The 18,062-nt window shown below is 36.8% G+C and overlaps 1 protein-coding gene and 1 long non-coding RNA gene across 12 annotated transcripts in view; one reads left to right on the top strand and one right to left on the bottom strand.

Moving 5' to 3' along the window:
* Positions 1 to 8,997, top strand: part of LOC135224660 (uncharacterized) — a 49,533-nt gene extending 40,536 nt beyond the window's left edge. For 5 of the 7 annotated variants that reach the window (XR_010316803.1, XR_010316799.1, XR_010316798.1 and 2 more), the window contains one exon: positions 8,825 to 8,997. This is a non-coding gene — a long non-coding RNA (uncharacterized LOC135224660). The other 2 variants (XR_010316800.1, XR_010316801.1) reach the window with 2 other exon arrangements.
* Positions 8,998 to 9,767: 770 nt separating this feature from the next.
* Positions 9,768 to 18,062, bottom strand: part of LOC135224659 (glycerol-3-phosphate acyltransferase 1, mitochondrial-like) — a 72,800-nt gene continuing 64,505 nt past the window's right edge. For all 5 annotated transcript variants that reach the window (XM_064263878.1, XM_064263882.1, XM_064263879.1 and 2 more), the window contains 6 exons: positions 16,544 to 17,036; positions 16,051 to 16,235; positions 15,530 to 15,701; positions 15,146 to 15,228; positions 12,683 to 12,820; positions 9,768 to 11,269 (listed from right to left, as the gene is read on the bottom strand). In XM_064263878.1, the coding sequence (XP_064119948.1) occupies positions 10,838 to 11,269; positions 12,683 to 12,820; positions 15,146 to 15,228; positions 15,530 to 15,701; positions 16,051 to 16,235; positions 16,544 to 17,036 (1,503 nt within the window). In that variant the 3' untranslated portion in view covers positions 9,768 to 10,837. The remainder of the gene's footprint in view (positions 11,270 to 12,682; positions 12,821 to 15,145; positions 15,229 to 15,529; positions 15,702 to 16,050; positions 16,236 to 16,543; positions 17,037 to 18,062) is intronic.

The raw sequence follows: 18,062 nt of genomic DNA, 5'->3' as shown, positions 1-18,062 counted from the left end.
CCCCCCCCTTGTTCTTCTTCCTCCTCCTCCTCCTCCTCCCCCTCCGCCAACAGAAGCTTTACGCAACCGAACATGAATCCCGCCGGACTGTGAGACGCCCGCTAAAATTAGACCGAGGGTATAGGACAGGGTTTTAAGCGGCGATATGGCGGGCGTGGTTTATAACAGGGAAAATCACGTTCACTCTCTCACGGTTTGAAAGTGAAAGAAAATGGTTCTCTCAGAGTCAGAGAGTTATATTGCTCATGAGAAAAAATGTTCCGTTTTTACCGAAAGGACTAATTTAGTTCGTTTTGCTGACCGTCGTGATTTCGGAAGACGAGAACCCATCAATTTGAAGTTCGATTTATAATCATGAAACGATATGAAATTAATCTAATAAATTATTATAACGAATGAATTTAGAGAAAATCATATGTACGTCATCAATCTGATTCATATTGTGAATCATAAATGTATTGTCTGGTGTAACTGAAATTCTTTTCCAACACGTTTACTGATGTGTTTATCACAGTTACATGTGTATTTGATAAAGTGACCAGCTCACAATATAAATAAATTCAGTCGTACACGTACAAGCGTCACGTCATTATCAGCCTATAATTACCTGGTGTGCTTTGTAATTAAGGACATTTGCTACCAAATAAAAAAATAAAAAAAAAAATACTCATGGCGTTGGACATCTATGATGTAGAGAAAGGAGACAAACAGCTTAATTTTCCTTTTTTCCACGACTCTTTAATTGACTGAGTTAGTCTGAAGCACTGAAAATATAGAGTCTATATAGTGATAAAACTATTTATTCGCCAAAGAGTGAGGTCTGACGGATCATAGTCTTGTCAAAGCAACTAGTCCTATAATTCCTATAATAATTTTAAATGGTTTGATATGTAAAAATATTGCTTTCCTTATTAGTCAGAAAATGAATTAAACCTTTTTTTCTTCCAAATATATACATACATACATACATACATACATATATATTATAGATATATATATATATATATATATATATATATATATATATATATACATACACATTAGTGTCATCAAAAAAAATCTATAGAGGTTCGCATGGCAACATATTATTCTAACAGTGAACGAGAAGTGTGCATACTCGTTTAAAATGTAGCATAAGCAGAATTTCTCATCTCCTTTTAGATTCCAAAGGCGCCCCACCCCTGGACGGCATGCAAGGACACAACAACAAACAGTCTGATTTGATAAAAGAAAAATAAAATAAAGTAAAAACAACTAGAACCACTACCCAGCCCTCATTTGTCCTCCTTTATTCGGGGCTCTGAAAGGTGCGTGTAAGCAAACACACCGACTATACTCTCTGTCAGTGGTTCTTAAAACTGAGGGGCGCGAGCTAGGCCAGGGAAAAATTAAAAATTCTCTAATTATATTCGTTATTCCCATAACAAGAGTGAGGAACTAATATTCAGGATTTTATTAAAACATTCAAACGTATCGCCTATAGTTTCCTGTAGTCCACTATGCTTGATAGACTGGTTAGGCTTAGTACCATGTTTTGTAATTATTTATATACCTGCCTCCCTATCCCTCAAAACCCCTTCTCTTTCTCCCTTTTTTTTTTTTGTATTTTCCTTTAAATCTGGGAGGGCGTGGAGGGAAATACCATCCCTTACAAGGGGCGTGGAAGGAATGGATAACACTTAGAGTGGGCATGGTGATAAATTTAAAAACCACTGCTCTGTATCTATTAATTCGTACGTGAAAAAAAAAATCCCTACAGTTTAAATCCTGATGTAGTTTCGGTGTGTATATAGTTTTTTTTTCCACTGTTCATAAAACGGAATTTTAACTTCCTCTCCTTTTGGAGGAGTTTCTCAGAAGTCAAGCAAACCTGATTTATTGTGATGTTTCTCGTAAATTTTTTTAAACTCCCCTAATTCGTTTTTACGGGCGAACTTTACATAGAGTATAGGTCTAACAGGGACTGCTGATGATAAATGGTTTAGTACTTTTGTTTTCGTCTTTCATTCTTTCTCATTAACTTCTCATTTTTCTTTTTTGTACTGGGGTAAGTTTCCTCATGGAGGCCGTCATGCTTGTAGTACTAGGCCTAGCTATCTGCTTTTCCAAGTATCGTTTCAGCTTGGCTTGTAATAATAATAATAATAATAATAATAATAATAATAATAATAATAATAATAATAATAATCTCTCCGGGCAGCTAAATACAGCAGGACTGAGTGGCTAAATATAAATGATTATTTTATTCGTGCAACAGAAACCAATGGCAGAATTGCAATACTACCCGGCTGATGTAAAAACTCAATAAATGGCAGCAAAAAAACTAATAAATAATAATAAGAATAATGATAATAATAATTATAAAAAGGTAGAGTTTAAATGAATAGAGTAAAAAATAAAATATATAAAGTACTGTTTATTGTGTAGTATATTAATATTCACGTTTATGAGTTTAGAATCAATACATAGGTAATATTACTTTGTTATGGCGGCGTCTGGGGACACCACGAGCGTAAGTATATTTTAATTTTTTAATAACAATACAGTGAAGTGGCGCCTGAGGAAGAATTAACACACGAAAAGAGAGCGTAAAGGAGAGAAAATACCAGAACAAGGTTTGTTATGCCTTGGCTTAGGCACGTGCCAAGGCCGGTAGGCTTAGGCCTATGTAACTTTACGTAAATGGTCATCTCCAGGTCGTAGTTACGGTAATTACCATGAATTCCTTCATTAGGAATGAGAATTATATCAAAACTAAAACAAATATCTTGGATATACCGTGATTTCGGAATTATTTCCATTATTGTTATGGTATTAAGCCTAGTTAGGCCTACTTTAATTCATAGCCTTTTATACCAGCCAGGCCATATGCATATATACGGGGTGTCCATAAAGTCTCAGTACCAATACAATTGATAAATACATGTAACGGCACTGTGACTTGATGGACACCCTGTAGTATTTCAGTCTGATTAGCGTGTGTTTTTGTGTATGCTTGGAATCTGTAGTATTTATAGAAGTATGGATGAGTATTATTTTATATAAAGTTGCCGATATGTACGATTTTATAGGCAAATTGTCAATATATACGATATGAAATTGTAACGTACATTTTTTAATTCAAGGTGTCCTTAAGTCCCAGTACCATTCTGAGCAATAATTGCTTGCAATGGTACTGGACTTTATGGACACCCTGTAGAGCTTTTCACTCTCACTATTTTAAACCCCATAGTAGACACTCCCACCTAACCTGACATGGATTATTACAAATCACAGAAGTGAATTAAAAACACTCATGCAACCTATGTTTCACACCAAGTCGTAACTGGTAATGTACCCCCCCCCCACCCCCCCCCACCCCCCCCCCCCCCGCCCAATTCGTCCTCTTAGCACTGTGCATAACATAATTCCTTAGGCTATCTTGATTCCAGAAGGTACATAGCTAGAAGGCACATGTTTCCTGTTCTCCCTCAGTCAAGGTGTTCTTAGGGAGGAAAAAAATTATACCAATACTTGCAAATGGATAGAGTAATCTTTGCATTGTGGATAATACTAAACACTCTCATTCCTCTAACATACCTTCGTTCATGTTTCTCTCTTCCATCTTACTCTCCACTCTCTCCTAACAATTGTTCCAGAGGGAAACCATGAGGCCGCCCCCCCATTACTCCTTTAAAACTATTTTTATCTCGGTTCCACTTTCACCGCTGAATGACCTCGTAGGTCCCAGCGTTCGGCCATTGGCCTAAATTTTCCCATTTCATTCCAGCAGTTCTTTAGCTGCAAGTAACGGTTAAAAGTCCTCGGGTTAAAAGTCCTCGGGTATCATAAGATGGTTTGGTCGAGCAGTCAAATTTTGAATCAATTCCTTTCTGATGTTTTTCCTAACACCTATTTTCTTCCATAGTAGATCTCCCCCTCATGTGGGAGGAATAGTTTTATTATAAGCAACTGAAGCTGGCTGTGTTTGCATCTCTCCAGTAGCAGAGGCAGGAATCCTTTTAGCTGTAGCTGTGCTTCTGCCCTTCCACCTTTTGTGGACAAGGCCTCTAAACTGTTTTTTTTTAGCTCTAGTTCCCAGACATGGAGAAACAACTTTGGCAAAGTTCCACTGTGAGAAGCCAAGCATTCACTCCTCACTCAACCTTTGGGAAAAAGCTGGCTTGTGTTGCTTATCATGATATTTATTATGGAAGGAATCCCATAGGAGTGGTAAACACCAGCCCAGACATAGCTTAGTCAGATGTATTGGACATATAATTGATGTCCACACACAGCAAAGTTAAGGCAAGGCCAGGTTTGTTTTGATATATTTTCTGGGCCTGGGAACATGATGACAACTAGAGAGGATGAGGGTTATTTGGAAAATATTTGGGATGAAAAGCATTCAGGTGGCAGCCACATGGGCACTAGAGCTTGAGAGCAGACCACAGCCATGGAACCAGGCAGGACAGTACTCCAGCTATGAGGTTAAGTCAGGATATGGTTTGAAACCACATTAGGACTACCTTACTGGTCCAAACAGCATAGCAGACCAACATTAAGTATGTGGCAGGACAGGTCTCTTGCAGATTCAGATTTTCATCTGTAGCTTTAACTGTAACCTTGACAGCTTTCATGATAAACATTTGATTCACGCCCCTCGCATCGTCTCTTTGTCATCATTCTTGCTTTCACTTACCTCACCCAGAGGGTTCGCATGTGGCCTAGCAATATGTAAATCCTAGCATTTTGTCTTTTACATTAAGGTGATCTTGAAAGTTGACACATAGAGCTACACCTACAATATGATACTCTTCTTCATTCCATCTGCTATCCCTAAACTTTGCCTGCTTCTTGACCTACCCCTAACATGTTGTACCCAAGCCCTCCTCCCTCCCTCCCTCTCCCCACATGCCCATATCATATCGATATTGACTCTCCTATTATATCAGTATAATGGTTACCACCTTGTCACTTCTAATTTCTGCGTCTTTCAGCCTCTCATGCCAAGAGATCCCCCCAAATTCACCTCAGCATCCTCATCTCTTGTTTAGTCTATCTTTTGTTCCTCCTTCCTTCTTCATACCCATATTTTTTAACCATATATTACCACTTGTCTGATAATAGTACAACAGATCTTTATCACCAGTTTACTTGGTATTCTTTTGTCATACACTATACTCCTGCCACCTCACCATTTCCCCCAGTCTGCTTTCTCCCTACCATCAGCCTCTGCTTTACATCTTCCCTCTGGCTTAGAGTAGATCCTTAGCATTTGAAATTCTTTACCCGTTATAAATCTACACCTCTTCTAAATTACTTGAATAACCTATCCCCTCTTTGCTTACTGGACACTGTAACCTCATACCACCCCATTTATGAGATTCCTGCCACTCTTACCCATCTTTGTTATACTTAAGTTGTCTGTCATAATCCCCAGATGATCTGCATGTAATAATTCCCATATATTTTAATTCCAAGTAACTTCACTCACTCCACCCATAACTAGTACAGACAGAAATGTAAACCAACTCTTTCACTTCAGACATTTCTGTTTTGTCACAGGCTCTGATTACTGCTATCCTTGTTCATTTAGACATCATTCCAACCAACTTATTGAACTTTTCTGGCACTTTGCTCTTTCTTAAATGCTAAGAACACTACCTCCCTTGTTACCCCCATCAAATGCCTTCTCTAGATCCAAAGCACAGAGGAGCTTCTATTTCCTTCCAGCCTTTTTCCCTCTTACTGCAAGACAGCATCACCTGTGCCTCTCTCGCAAATGAGACTAATGCTGCTCAACAATCTTCACAGTTGCTCTTAAGCTCTCAACAAGTATTCTTTCTAAAACCTTCAACAAATGTTCTGTTTGTCTGATTCCTAAATAATGACCACACTCGTCTCCCTTTTCTTTCAACATGTTTGCCATCAGACTTACTTCTCAGTCATTTGGCAGTACTTCCTCCTGCCAGATTGCCTCAATTCCAGTATCCATTTTCCCCTTCTTTATCAAGTACCTTCAGCATTCTTCATTTTCCTTATATTCCTCTTGACTTCTGTACATTGCTTCCATCACCGGCCCCTCCACTCTCCCTGCCTTCTCCAAATCCCCTTTCATTTTTCATTAGTAATTGAAAGATGTGTATACATAATCAACTGACCATCATCTTTGTGTGAACACCCTTATGCAAGATATTTCCTTCTCTATCTTTAACGGCAATTGACAGACCTAGATATTGTCTAGGCTTTTTCCTCGAGTTTAATATTCTGTAAATACGCTTGTATGTAAATACCCTTTTTTTTTTACCTTTCTTTGTTCCATACCTTCTATTTAGCTCCTGTATAGCTCGTCTAGTAACTATGTCCACTGCCCAATTAATTACAATCTTTGATTGCCAGATCTCACAGATTCCGTGTTTACGATCTTTGATTGTTTTTAACCGGTTGCCAGCTAGCGCTTGGAAATATGGAGGGCTTGTTCAAAGTCCAATAGGCAGGTAACCGGTCGACAATTTGGCCTTAAATTCAGCAGAGTAGACAAAACATGAAGATAAGAGGCTTCTTTTTTGTCTGGAAGTAGGGCAAAGAGTCTTGGCACACTTGACCCTCCAATGATGATGTATTGTTAAAAGCTGACACCACAAATGTGGACACACCTTAAACGTCCCGTCACAAGCCCAATTTTCCGAGTTTTCTAGATCTAAACCATTTCCTGAGGAAAACACTAATATTCTGTCTGGGTCTTCTGTGCCACTATCAAAAATCAAAAACAAGGATCCATTTTCCAAATACTTAAATTCATGTGGAGTTTCAAAGCCCGACCTACATGGGGAGCGCTGGGATTCCTAAAGTTTGCTGTCTCCAGTTACGGATGTTGCGTGAAAGTCCAGGAAACGTTGGCAGGAATGATTGTGCTTCCTCATCGAGATTTTGTAGAGTCGTAGAAATCACTTCCCGTGAAGATACTGTGCACATTCTCATTACATCCGATTTCATAGAATTAACTGCATTTCGGGCTTTAACGTGGGCGCTGTTTGCTGGATGATTATGGAAGCCGTTAGAATGAATAACTTCTGGTATACTGTAGTTGAAAGTTGTATGCAGTCTAGCTTTGCAACCATCATAAAAACGCTCACATCGCCAATATATTTTGGTTTTACTGTTGTTAACTCCATTCTTTTCATATATGTAATTTTCTTCGTCGCAAAGCTTGCGTTTGTTCTTCTCGGAAGTTATGAAAGCTGCCATGACTGAGGGCTTCGAAGTTCAAAGATATACTGATTAGGACATTTTTCTGTAGCTAAAATTATTTAGTGGAGTAACAAAGCATAAAATAACAAATTAATAGCATAAAATAACAAATTAATAGTTTACGCAACTCTAACAAGTTGTTTACGTATTTTTAAATAACTACTTTTTAGTTTAATTATATACGTACGAGGTTGAAACAAGTTTGTTAAGTTTTTGTATATATCAGAGATATTTTTAAGTTTAAGCAGAGAGAGAGAGAGAGAGAGAGAGAGAGAGAGAGAGAGAGAGAGAGAGAGAGAGAGAGAGAGACTCTTTAGTGGATTTTACCATTGTGGAATTTACTGCAGTTGAATTTACATATACTAGTAGAATTTACCTGGTGGAACTTACCGTAGTGGAATTTTCCCCAGTGAAATATACCGCGGTCACCTGCCAATTATCCCTTAAAAATTGTAGTGTATCATTCTAGCCGATTTTCATCTCCGAAAATCAATTTTATTACTTTTCTCAATTTTAGACTGGAAATTGACTGGTCACCATTATTATTATTATTTTACTTCCGTTTTGCTCTTTACTATTACTGAATTGGTACAGGAGTTGGTGCTACATCCAGCTTTTAAGAATCAGTTCATCCCAGACTAATTTACTCATTGCTAGTCTCAAGTATTCTACCAGTTTTGTCAGGTTTTATGGTCTGCGGTGACACTTGTGTCATGAGATTGCATAATGTGATTGATGGGTTTGTATGAAATACTTGCTTTCTGTTATAACACTCTTTAATGGAAAACTCACTGTATATTGCGCTGTGGCATTTTCAAAGACCTTAGAGACTGCTGGTTAAGTAGTAAATGCCTGAACATGAAAGGTACTTCAGGAGTAGGATATGAAACCTAATTCGCCTCCAACAAAATATTTATACAGAGGGTAGCAGGGATTTACAGCACTGCCTGCAGTGGAGGCCACCAACCCTCTGGAGTGCTGGAAAGGGTCAGATGTAAATTAACCTGTTTTGACTTGACCTTGAAAGACATTGGTGTGAAAATCAACTTCATGAAAGTATCAAAGCTAAATCACAAGTATGCAAATGGATGCTTTCTAACATAGTAAATAATATCAATGATCCTAGCATTAATCTTTGAATGCTGTAATATTAACATAAAGGATACTTTACATCTTGCTATCAGAACACAGAACTTGCACAATGGTACCCAGTTAAATTGGCAAAATGCAGAAGATACTCATAAGAAAGTTAATCATTGATAGTATTACAAAACTTGATCCAGGTTAGACATCATTTCTAATATATCCTTTTTAGTCTTCAGTCAGGCTGGTAAGGCACTTAATTGGTATTGTACTGTATGTCAAATAGGATTAAAGCAAAACTACTTTACATATTACAATTTAATATACAAAACAAAAATACTAAAATTGAATTCAAGGGTAAATATTCTTCACGATTTCTATAAACTAAGCACAGGGTATGATGGATATCTACATGATTTACAATTGAAACAAGAAGTTCTATACATTCTTCCAAGAAAGTAGCTTTCAGAAATTAACTAATGAAATCATATTTTGCCTCAACATACAGAAGGGAAGAAGAGGACTTTAGTGAGAGCTGGAAAAGAAGGTACTGCACAAGTCATCACATTCACGGTAAAGCTGCAAATGAGAGGAATGTTTGGATCCAAAGAAGGGGTATGAAGCACATACACAGAGCCAGAAAAATGCAGTTCTCAGATACAGTTATTCAAATGTAAGTAGGTAAAGCAAATGATTTTGTTATTTACAAAAATTAATATACTGTATGTACAAGTGTTACAGGAGATGGGAATATACAGACATTATATTTAACAATTTTAGTTTTTCAACAATTTTTCCTTCTAGGGGGATTGGCTTCCAGCATATCATTTTACTTTAAGGTTCCTGCTAAACCATATCCTTGTTGTATGTACGTATATACATTACTTCCTCTTCACCAGTCACCATTTTCCCCTAAGTGGACACTTCACCAAAAGTGCAGATACCGCCTTTTTGTTTTTCAGCAAGCCTGTATAGTGGAGTTGTTTGCCCCATTTCTCCCCCCCCCCCCCCCTCCCTCCCAGGAGATAGTGGTACTACTAATTTACAGCAAATTCTGTCCCAGCAGTCATTAGCCTGAGCACTGTACACCATTCAGTCATGGTGCCCACTTGTCATGTTCTAACCAATAACTATCTACCTTATTATCTCCAATTAGCTAACTTACGACACTTATTTATGGGTCACTTGGGGCATTATATTTTTTTTCAAAATACTCAAATATGCAGCTTAATATGCAACTTATTTAAAGGGATATTCAACTCATTTAAAGGGACAGTGGTTTGAGCATGCATCACAGAATGATAAAAACTTGTAAGTTTGTTAATTCTGCCACTCCAAATAGTTAATTTCCCAATAAAACATTTGTCGATCCAGCATTACTTTAGTGCATGTAGGGAAAATGTTTGCATTAATTATCATACCAGTACACATAGGGCAAACATTGGCATTAATTGGTTTATCATACTATTTTATTTGTTGTACAGTCCATGACCCTACAACAGCGATGCTTAGTTTCTCCTTCACAGAAAATAAATATATATCCCATTTCTGATTGTCCCTATTTCCAAGGCTGCTTCAGTTCCATGGAAATCTCTGAACCTTCTATGAGGACCCAGTGTATCACAATACAGATTTACTTATAAAGAAATTGAGATGAAATCCATGTAAGGTTAACTTTATACACGTTTTACCAAGGAACTCATCAGAACAGCTGATACCCACTGGAGCAGCCCTAAACATGCCATGACAGTTATTAATAAGAAAAAATGGAAATGACTATGTAAATATCTGTTTTGACTATTTGCATATAAAAAAAACAATCCTTATTTGAAGTTTGTAAAATACGCTTCATTATGTGATATATTTTCCACAGCATTTAAACATTAGTGTACTTGACACACAAAATTACCATGAAAAATTCTTGTCAACAAAAGGGTGACCTGTGAGGGTGTTCAACTTTGCAACAAATCAAGACAAATTAGTACCTTTGAACCATAAAAAAGGGATTTAATCTTTTTAGGCTGGCCATATATCTAAATACATAGTATAGAAAGCACACTGTTAGTAAATCTAATACTTCACAATACTTTAACCAACAATTATGTACTATTTTGGATTTAAAAATGATAAAATTGGGGATAATCACTGATGCATCAAGGTTTTATCAAACAAATTTCAGTAATCAAACCAACATATATTTCAAAATCAAATATATCTGTAAAATCAATATGTAGTCAGTACACTTATAGTTCCTACTTCTCAAATTTACAGAACAACAGTGTGATGATGTGAGCCAAGTAAACTTCTTTCTGTGGACTGAATATTCAAGACCTACAACTTTTCTCTCTGATATTCAAGACCTACAACTTTTCTCTCTGATATTCAGGACCTACAACTTTGAGGCATAAAGTTTTACTGTAACATAAAAATTAGCTGTACAGTACTAAATTCAAGTCAGTTGAAGCTAATAATTTAATTAATTTGTGGAGTTTATAATAATTTATTTGCTAAAAATAAATTTTCAAGATCTATACGAATTCATTTCAGCGAGTAGAGGTGCAAGCTGGTCTTCGGAGTCATAGTCTCGTGAGAGATAAAGGACGCGAATGTTGCTGTGGCTGTAACTCTCTACCACTGACAGTGTCTCCAGGAGCTTCACAGCATTACGTAAAGGATCAATGCAAATGCTTTCACCGTAGGTTACGAGTCCTCTTTCAAGCATATCTTGTATATGGCTCTGTGTAGATTGCAGGAATTCCTTATCTGGGACTTGCTTATTCACGAGAGTTCGTAGGCTATAGACGGTGCAGTAGTAGGCATCTATCATAGGAACTAACATGTTAATCCATGCCTGGATTACTTCTAAACAGGATGTAGATGGTGCAACTCTGTATGTCTGAGAGAAAGTTATGTCGTCGTCATCTGATTCATTAGACCACTGGCTACCAGCTCTCTGCAACACAGAAACGAGAATTAATACTAAGACAGTATGTATAATCAAGTCACTTAAACGGTGAATTTTTAGTTTAAAAATTAATCCCAACATATGGCCTTAAAAGATATACCCAACTTTTTGATACCTAGGGCACATGAAATCAACTGGTGTTAAGTCATTACAGGTTTGTTTGTTTATTCTGTATTATAAAGTAGTTTCACCAACCAACTTCAAGTCATCACAAATAATTTAACCTTCCCTTTTCTCTTAGGCTCATGGTATGACAAGATGCAGATTGTGTTTCTTTTGTGCTTCAGTGTTTTTAACAATTTAGATAATAAGAGCGACCCCCTTAAACAAGTGTGTGTGCGCGCACAGGTGCAAAGTGCTTTTATCTGACCAAACAGTTAATAATAAAAGGCTAAAGAGAATCACAAGCAACAAATGAGAAATTAATTCAGAATATGCAAATTTGATTAAAAAAAAATTTCCATATTAAAAAAAAAAAAAAAATTCCATAGTAAAAGTACACCAAATTTCACATTCCTCAGCTAAATCAACATACACATTTCAAAAATAAATGGTGTTTAAGTTATATACTGTTTGCAGCTCCACTTTTAAGCTGCAGTGAAGCTCCAATTCTATTAGTGTATGCAGCATTTTGGAGGTATACTTGGAAAATGAATTCATAATGTGAAAGCTAAATCACCTACGCATCTGACAGGGTCAGTTTATGGGGACACTACATCAGGTTCCTTAGTTACTCAACATAGGATAAATAAAATAAATCATGTGAAACTGGATATTGAACACAGGATAAATAAAATAAATCATGTGAAACTGGATATTGAACACAGGATAAATAAATCGTGTGAAACTGGATATTCAACACAGGATAAATAAACTAAATCAAGTGAAACTAAGTAACTTAAATACTTCAATTCTGTACTACTCTAAAAGCAAATCAGCTAGCAGTTAACAATGCTGCAGATGCATGAAAAATGATCCAGGAATTCTTATGGAGCATATCAAGGATACCACTGATCCTTTTTTGATCAACAGTTGACTAAAATTCTGGGACATCCATAGATCATAAATATTTATTAATAGGAGTGATGCACTTGTAATGAGCAAAATGACTTAGTGAACTATGAAAGGGTACCAAGACAAACATGATATATTTATTTTACCTATCAAAATCTGGTAGCCCTATACACAACAATTACATTCTAGTAATCCCACATTGAACAATAAAACCACTAGATAGTTAATAAATGATTACTGATCCATTATTTTTACACTGATCCATTATTTTTACACACTCAAGAAAAGTGCATGCACATACTGTGTTGGAATGAACAAGGAAGTTAACCTAAACTGTGCAGTGATAAAAAAAAAAAAAATGTTCTTAGGATCTATCCAAATACTTACACCAGCATCCACCAAGAGGCCCATGACTACGAGATTATCTATGGAGTGGTGAATTTTGGCTTCCAAGCTTGCACATGGTGGAGCAAAGAGATATTCATTCTGAAGGATTTCACACAGTCTTGTAGCTTTCTTTACTATCTGCAAAGAAAAAAAAAAAGGATTTTATGAAATGGGAAATATTAAACCAATAAAAGTAAAACTTGCAATTTTTTTTAGAGCAAATTAATTCCTCTACATAAAGTACAGACAACACTGAATCTATATATGCAACTTTAATATTCCACTAAATATGATTAGATATCCAAAAATCTGGCACTAGTTGCACCATGGGGTAGGAATGTATGGTTGCACAAGAAGTAGCATTCATAAAGCTAGCACAAATTTGGGAAAAAAAAAAGTAAAATTTAAACAATTCAATGACATTGTATCATTTCATTGGGCCAAATATGGTTTTTCCAGAAAAAACCTCTGAACAGATGAGCACCACCATTTCTCATAGGTATGCGGTGCACACGACTTGGTTGTCAGTGGGCCTCAACTGACGACCCAGCTCATTCTGTGTGTGTTGTAAGCCTTTGAACTTTGTAGTTTTAGAAAAAAAAACTAATAATCTTTAACATAGCACTGAGTCTCAATTCATGTTGGGAGAATTTGAGCTGTAAAAGCAACAGGCTGCTAAAATGCGATGCATTGACCCAGCTAGTTCGTGAGGTAAGAGCAGAAAACCAATTGTGTACCCAGAAGGTTGCTTGCAATTCAATCTTCGGTCAAAATATTTACTATGTGATACAGGTTCATATGCCACAGGTTAACATTTCAATGACATTTTCCTTAATATTGTTACTACAATTAAGGATTCACTCACAGTCTTCCAAGCACATCAGGATCCATAATCTTCTTTACTAGCAATGGCTGTCACAAATTGGTTTGGCTGAATAATTCAGCCAAAAGGTGTTAGCATACATGCCAGACTTAATCTGTGTTACTGTGATATCAAGTGGCTGAGGGTTGTGGTTTTACTTCAGAACTGTCCATGAAGAGAGAAAAAACCTAGGCACTCATATATCTTGGTCATCATGAACCTTTCAAGGAAGTCCATGATTAAACCACTGTCCACTCCTTATGCAACCCTAAACAGATGGCCACAACATAATTGGAATGCCTCATGGCGTGATCGGTATGGTCTTGGCCTGACACCTCGGGGGCTGTAAGTTCAATTCTCGGGCATTCCATTGAGGAGTTAGAGATGTGTATTTCTGGCAATAGAAGTTCACTCTCGACGTGGTTCAGAAGTCACGTAAAGCTGCTGGTCCCGTTGCTGAATAACCACTGGTTCCATGCAATGTAAAAACACCATACAAACAAACAAAAATAACATAGTTAGAAAGGTGTAATCACAAGATTCTAGCTAAACAACAGCCACTAGTTACACAAATGTTAACAACAAGGAAAAAATTAAAATCACTAAAAAAGTACATAATAAGAAATCAGAGACTACACCTAAGCACTGGTAGTAAATGAAAATATTAAGAAAGAACAAAGTAGTACATATTTACAGAACTAAGCATGGACTGATGAAAATCTTATTGGTGTAATTAGGAATGAGTATAAAATTTAGGCCAGGCACTAGAACCTATGAGGTCAATCAGTAGTGAAAGGGGAATTGAGAGTAGAAAGACTTTAAAGGTGCAACAGGAGGAAAACCTTGTAATTGGACTATGAAACAATTGTTAGGAAAGGAAAGATAGAAGATAGAGAATATGAATGGAAGTATGGTCAATAGAATGGAAAGGTTTGTGGCCAGGGGGCAAAGGGACACTGCCAAGAACCTACAGTAATGCTTACAGTGCATTGTGAGAGGTGCACCGATGGCACTACCCCTCTACAGGGATTGGCATAAAGTTATGAAGTTAGGAAATTAGCTTCAAATGTCTGGAAATGACTGAGTTGCTCTTCATAGACACATACGTACTGTAATTCAGGTAAGTACTTAAGACCTAACAGGTTGTATGCACGTGCTAACAAACTTGGACGCAAATTACTAATGTACAAGTGAAAGTGGACCAATGTCTACGGAATTAGCACATCAAATATGAAGCTATTTTAAGTAAACAGACAGTCCCTGGTTATTGGTGATCCAGTTTTATGGGGCTTGTCTGGCTCCATAAAATCAGCGATTTTCTGCACCATAACGCGCCAATTTCTGGTTATCGGTGCCCATAATAGACTTCTGGCGCTGATACATACCTAATAGGTGCCAAAATCCGGTTATTATCGGCACCATAAGCCCCATAAATCGCTAAATTTCGATTAATGCCGATTTTCGCTAATCATCAAGCCTGTCGGAATAGAACCTGCACTGATAACCGGGGACTGCTTTATTACCAATAGTAAACTATCTGGTAATCTGGAAAAAATAATATCATAAGAGTAAACACCAAGACTTCGAAAAATAAAAATTACCTTTTCTCTATTAACGAGAATGTCAGGGGAACAGTCTTTGTAGCTCCATAAATCCCTATCTAGTAAGCAATTCAGTGACGTTGCTGTGGAAGACATGAAAAATAAACAAATTTAAAAAAGTAAACATCACTAGGTGATCTTATAAGTCCTGTACACTATTAAATTCATAACCCTACCAATTTACACATGAAACTTCTGTATCAGTAATTTCACTTTTATATTTCTTTATTATTATATCTTTAAATATATAGTGAATGTCTTAAGAAAGGTAGCTTTGATGGGTCCATTATTTTTCATAAAAGGAAACTTTCCAAATCATATAACCAACTCAAGATATTGAGACTGGTTTTGAAAAAATACCAAAACATTCAAAACAGTACTCACCTACTACAGCATCAACAGCGAACAAAGGTGTTACAGCACTAGCATAGTAGTTGAGTTCAATGATATTTGGCAGGAGGGTAATTGGTTTCACCAAGTATTCTTTAATTTCGTCAAAACTGCTCGAAACTGGGCAAGCTTCAACTCTCACTAGACCAGCTCCCAGCATCTTGATCTACAAATTATACACAAAGAACAATGTAATAGATGCGTTGACAAAAAAGGTATTGAAAACAAATCATATTTTTAATCATATGCAGTCAACCTTTCTAAACTATCAAATTTTAGAAAGTAACTTGCACTATTTTTAATCCTATGCAGTCAAATTTTAGAAAGTAACTTGCACTTTTCCTAGGATATAAACCTACACTTTCATAGATGGAGTACTCAGCACACGGTGCACTGTAGCTAGCTTGAATAGAGAAACTTTCAATTTCATTTGACCTTGAAATCAATGTTTTTACACAATAAAAGGAACTGACAGGTTAAAGTTTTAAAAAGTGACGGTAAATGTGGCTACTTACTGCATGCTTCACCACATCTTTGGAAAGACCTGAGAAACCGGTGTCGCGTTCACGAGCTCTGAATGACTCTCGCAATCCATCAACTGCTTTGGTGAGAGTCGTCAGGGTTGCTCCGTTACGATAGACAAATGACAACAACCAGGCAACTACGTTTGTTGACATGATTGCTTGACAACGTTCAGCATCTGGAAAAGTACAGCAATAAGTAATCGGGTTTTACAGACAAGACTAAAAAATCTGCTGACAAACATCATGTATCTAGTCTCCAAATTTTGGTTAACAACTTGCAGAGTTTTTCATTTTCTGCTGTTGGTAAGTTACTGGAAAATAACTGTAATTCACAAAATCAGTATTTATGTTTTGTTCTGATAATACTTTGAGAGATCTTCAAAATATGTCATTCTTTTATTTATAGCTTATAATTTAAGAGAACTAGCAGTCTGCTGGGATAATGACTTTGACTATTCTTGGGTTTCAGATACTACTAACTTACCATACACTATATGAGCAGCTAATGACTTGATTAAGGATCTGTACTCGTCTGTAACTTCAGTTCCGAAAAGAGATGAATTACTTCTTGCACCTTGCAGTCTATTGCTCAGTTTATTAACAGCATGTATGGAATTGGATGGATTGGAGAGACTCTTCCTTATGACCTTGTGATTATTAGCAACAGGACTGGACAGTGATCGGTGATGTCCTTTTCCTGCTGTTGATGAAATGTTAGTTAATGATGGGACTTCCTGAATATCACCACTTGATGAAGGTGGACTTAAACTTAGCTGAGATGGGGAGAGAGGTGGCGTGCACTCTAATATTAACTGACTGTGAGGAAGGTTAGGAGTCAACAGAGGAGGAGCAGCTTTGCTACTTTGAACAAATTCTCGTAAACTGAACGGCTGGCCAAAGTCAATTCTGGCATGGCCATAATTTGTGGAAAGCACCTTGATGATTGCCCTTACAGCACCCCAAAACGACTCAGGCACCTGAAAAAGAATAAAATACAGTCTTATCTCTAAAATAAATTATAAAAGCAACCATGCAATAAGCTTAGTAGAATTTTCTAAACATTAGTCAAGTTATTAACTTTACTACTACATTTCTTGGTTGTTTTCCGATTATAAACTTTTTTAAAAATACCAAATTTTCAAAATTTGTATTTTTTCCTAGGTATATGGACCATAGCTTTTGTAAATGGGTCATCCAGTGCATCTCACTCATCGACTGTCGTACCGACTTAAAAAAAAAAATGCCTATTTGGCTAGTCTCAAGCATAGATCTGACTTCTACTAGCCTAGCTCGTTCATTGTATTTCCAGCCAAACTCACATAAGGTTATTTTGGAGAAGTGGAACACTTTGTACTCAAGATTTTTGCATTTTTTCACCTTGTGTGAGACTGATTTCTGTGCTTTTGTAGTACCTTTACCACTTGTGCTGTTTCCACTGGTAGCCTGGTGTCTTTTCCCGAGTTCATAATGGGGCTGGTGTGAGTTTTTAGTGTTCGTTGTTTACTTTGTGCGTACCACATGGCTACTACAGAAGGAAAACCTACATCTCTTTGTTGTTGCTCAATAAAAGAAAAACCTGGAATAAGTTCATGTCACCAGTGGCCCTAGATGTGCTTTCAATGTGCATTTCCTGACAAGAAAAAGTGTGCTTAAAATGCTCTTTAAGTGTGAGGAATGTGATGTGAAGGGCACCTAATTACCCAGGGGAGACAGAAACAGCGTAGGAAGCAATTCTGTTTCCTAATAAACAGTTTTTAAGTCATAAACTACTTTTTTTTTTCTTTAATACACCCTCCGCCAGTGGTACTGTGGCCTCACAGTTTTAATCCACCTTTGACCAAATTACGGAATCACTTTCCTTGTGATGTACTTGAATCACTGTAACTTAAAAATATAAACCTTGGTGCATAATGCAACGGCTCTCATAAGAATGCTCATTGGAGCCTGCTCACATGAATAGACTGTTTTACAGCTGTTTTTTGTCATTTCTCCAGCACAGTTTA

Source organism: Macrobrachium nipponense, chromosome 12 (assembly GCF_015104395.2).
Source record: "Macrobrachium nipponense isolate FS-2020 chromosome 12, ASM1510439v2, whole genome shotgun sequence".
NCBI lineage: Eukaryota > Metazoa > Arthropoda > Malacostraca > Decapoda > Palaemonidae > Macrobrachium > Macrobrachium nipponense.
Note: the sequence above shows the minus strand (reverse complement) of the source record. Positions and strands in the feature narration are given on the sequence as shown.